The sequence below is a fragment of the Taurulus bubalis genome (assembly GCF_910589615.1).
Source record: "Taurulus bubalis genome assembly, chromosome: 2".
In the NCBI taxonomy this organism is placed as follows: Eukaryota; Metazoa; Chordata; class Actinopteri; order Perciformes; family Cottidae; genus Taurulus; species Taurulus bubalis.
Window position 1 is genome coordinate 30,328,751 of NC_136590.1, and position 2,411 is coordinate 30,331,161.

Sequence of the window (2,411 nt, forward strand, 5' to 3'; positions counted from 1 at the left end):
CGCCCCCTCATGCCTGGTGACCTTTGGAATGCGAGGCAACAAATTAAAGGGTCGGTTCGCCCAAATTACTTTTCTCACTTCATTTGTCACACTTTCTATAAATATTGTCACTGTGAGCTTCATTGAAGTACTGCCTTTTTGGAGTTGGGATGGAATTAATTGCGTGTTAGAAATAAAGATAGGCTTTCCACCTGCTTTTCACCCAACTCAAAATGTAGCTGATGAGTTCTTGCCTCTGCAAGAAAAGTTAAATATTGCTCCCGAGTCTATTTATAATATCCGCTCTAAAAAGAGGCCAAACAGCAGTATAACGGTATAGGTTTTAATTACAGCCCCTACACACTGATTCAGACTTCACAGCTCTTCTGTTTGCTGTTTATTGCGAAATGAAAGGTCAACCTTTCCAGACTTCTTTAAAAGTTGTAGGATAGGCTTGATTCACTGTCCAAGTCATTCTTAAGGGCATTTAAAACCTTTTGGTATTGATCATTTGTGCTATTCATACAGCACGTCTTGCAGTTGGCCATCCCCCGTCTCTGTTGCATTGGGAAAGGACAGGCCTCGTTTACTGGCTTGAGTTTCTTCACGAGCATTCGAGGGCAGTGGACACATGATAGGTCTGTGTCTTCATCCTCTGCTTCATCTCTCTTATCATCTGACATACAGCCAGAGGGTAACAGCAACACACTGTGGTCCAGTCCTCACACACACTTCCCTGGGGATAAACATGCGGACGGGCACGCACATACGTACATGAAAACACACAGAGAAGAAGCACACGTGTAGACACAACAATGCAGCAGGAACACGTCCAGAACCATGAGGTGCAGTACATGAAAGGACATGAAAACAGAAATTCACTCGCACGACTTAAAAGTGAACCATTTGAGTGCATTTAGTGATGTTATTGAATTGATTATCTACTGGTAGCTTCCGGTTTTCCATTTATTGTGGTGTCCAAAAAAAACATAGTTTTTTAAGTCTTCTTATTGGTGTGTTCAAGGACACTCTGACATGAAATCGCCACTTGCTATTGACACGCATGTTTTTTGCCCTTGACTAATAGGGTACACACACTCACCCGTATCTTGTACCGCTCCCTGATCCCAACTCGCATGGCAAAAGTGGATCCCGGTAGCAGAGGCATGCAGAGGCATTCGCCATACTGGTGCGCTAAACTCAGGTCTAAACAGCACGGCACCAGAGCACCGAGGACACCTGCAAGCACAGGGTAAGCACAATGTGTGTGTGTGTGTGATGTCTGTTTGCTAGTGACAGACCAAAATCCCACATAAAAGGTTTCTGAGTTGCAAGGCTAAACGAAAAAGAAATAAAAATTATAAAAGAAATACGCCATTAAGTTTTGATTGGTGTGGTAGAGCCCCGTGCTTGTGAGAGAACGGCTTCTGTCGGTGATTTCATGTTACATGTGGTCTTGTCTCCGCGGACGTCAAGCAGGCCGGTGGTCCAGTCTCCTCCCGTCTGTGTGATGGTGGTGATGGTTGTCGTGGTGATGCCGAGACCGGGCTGTGTGAGTACTGGGTCTGTCACTGCAGGGACATTGTTTGACCTCAAGTCTACTTCCCTTCCTGTGGTGCAGCCCCCCACGTTCTTCTCTTGAAACGCCGACGCTGAGCCTTGGCTGACTGACAGCCTTGGTCTGAAATTAGATTTTTTTTTTATATCACATATTTGTCTTTAGATAGATGGCTGATAAATGAATCATGGCGTGTCAAGCCTCTAACTGATGCTTTGCCTTAGGCTTAATGTTAAATTAGTCTTAATTTAGAAAATTCATTTTGTATTGCTTTTATTTTGTTTCATTTCAGGTGGCCTAATATAAAAGTGTACACTATTATCCCACAAGTATTGTCCTCCCACTAGTTGTAATAATTATTCATTCCTGCAGTCAAGTGTTTATTAAGGCCTTCAGTAACACTTAAATCACTACAAATGTTTTAGAATATTTTAGAATGCAGCAATAATGAATTTAAGAAATGTTACTGTTTGATCTGCATTATCATAGAGACATAAAAATAGAAAAAGATTAAGAAGAAACAAAAAAAAAACAGAGGAAGAAAAGTGAGCTGTTTGCTGTAATTCCGTTGTACTCAGTGGTGACAACAGTGTGTACCGGTAGAGACAAGAAAAAGCACTTACTGGTGTGTGACTGTCATCTGCTCCATTACTAGAAGCTGCTGGCATCCAGAGAGGGGTGAGGAGAGGAGGAGAGAGAGGACAGGGTGAGCAGGGGAGTCAGCAGGAATGAGGAGGTGGAGTGACACCTCCCCAGTGAGAGGGTGTGTGTCGGAACAGATAAACCAGCAGTCGAATGGTTCGGCCAGAAGCTGTGTGACAGAGATAAGTCTTGTAGTTGCCTTCTGTCTGTGACTTCGCTCCGCCCCCGCTAA

At 43.7% G+C, this 2,411-nt stretch overlaps 1 protein-coding gene across 1 annotated transcript; it reads right to left on the reverse strand.

The window, feature by feature from the left end:
- Window positions 1-346: 346 nt before the first annotated feature.
- Window positions 347-2,208, reverse strand: plac8l1 (PLAC8 like 1). Its single transcript, XM_079235481.1, has 4 exons — window positions 2,161-2,208; window positions 1,428-1,660; window positions 1,082-1,218; window positions 347-715 (listed from the first exon to the last, which is right to left on the reverse strand). Exons 1-4 carry the CDS (start codon window positions 2,184-2,186, stop codon window positions 584-586), a joined length of 528 nt encoding a protein of 175 aa, XP_079091607.1. The 5' UTR covers window positions 2,187-2,208; the 3' UTR covers window positions 347-583.
- Window positions 2,209-2,411: the final 203 nt, after the last annotated feature.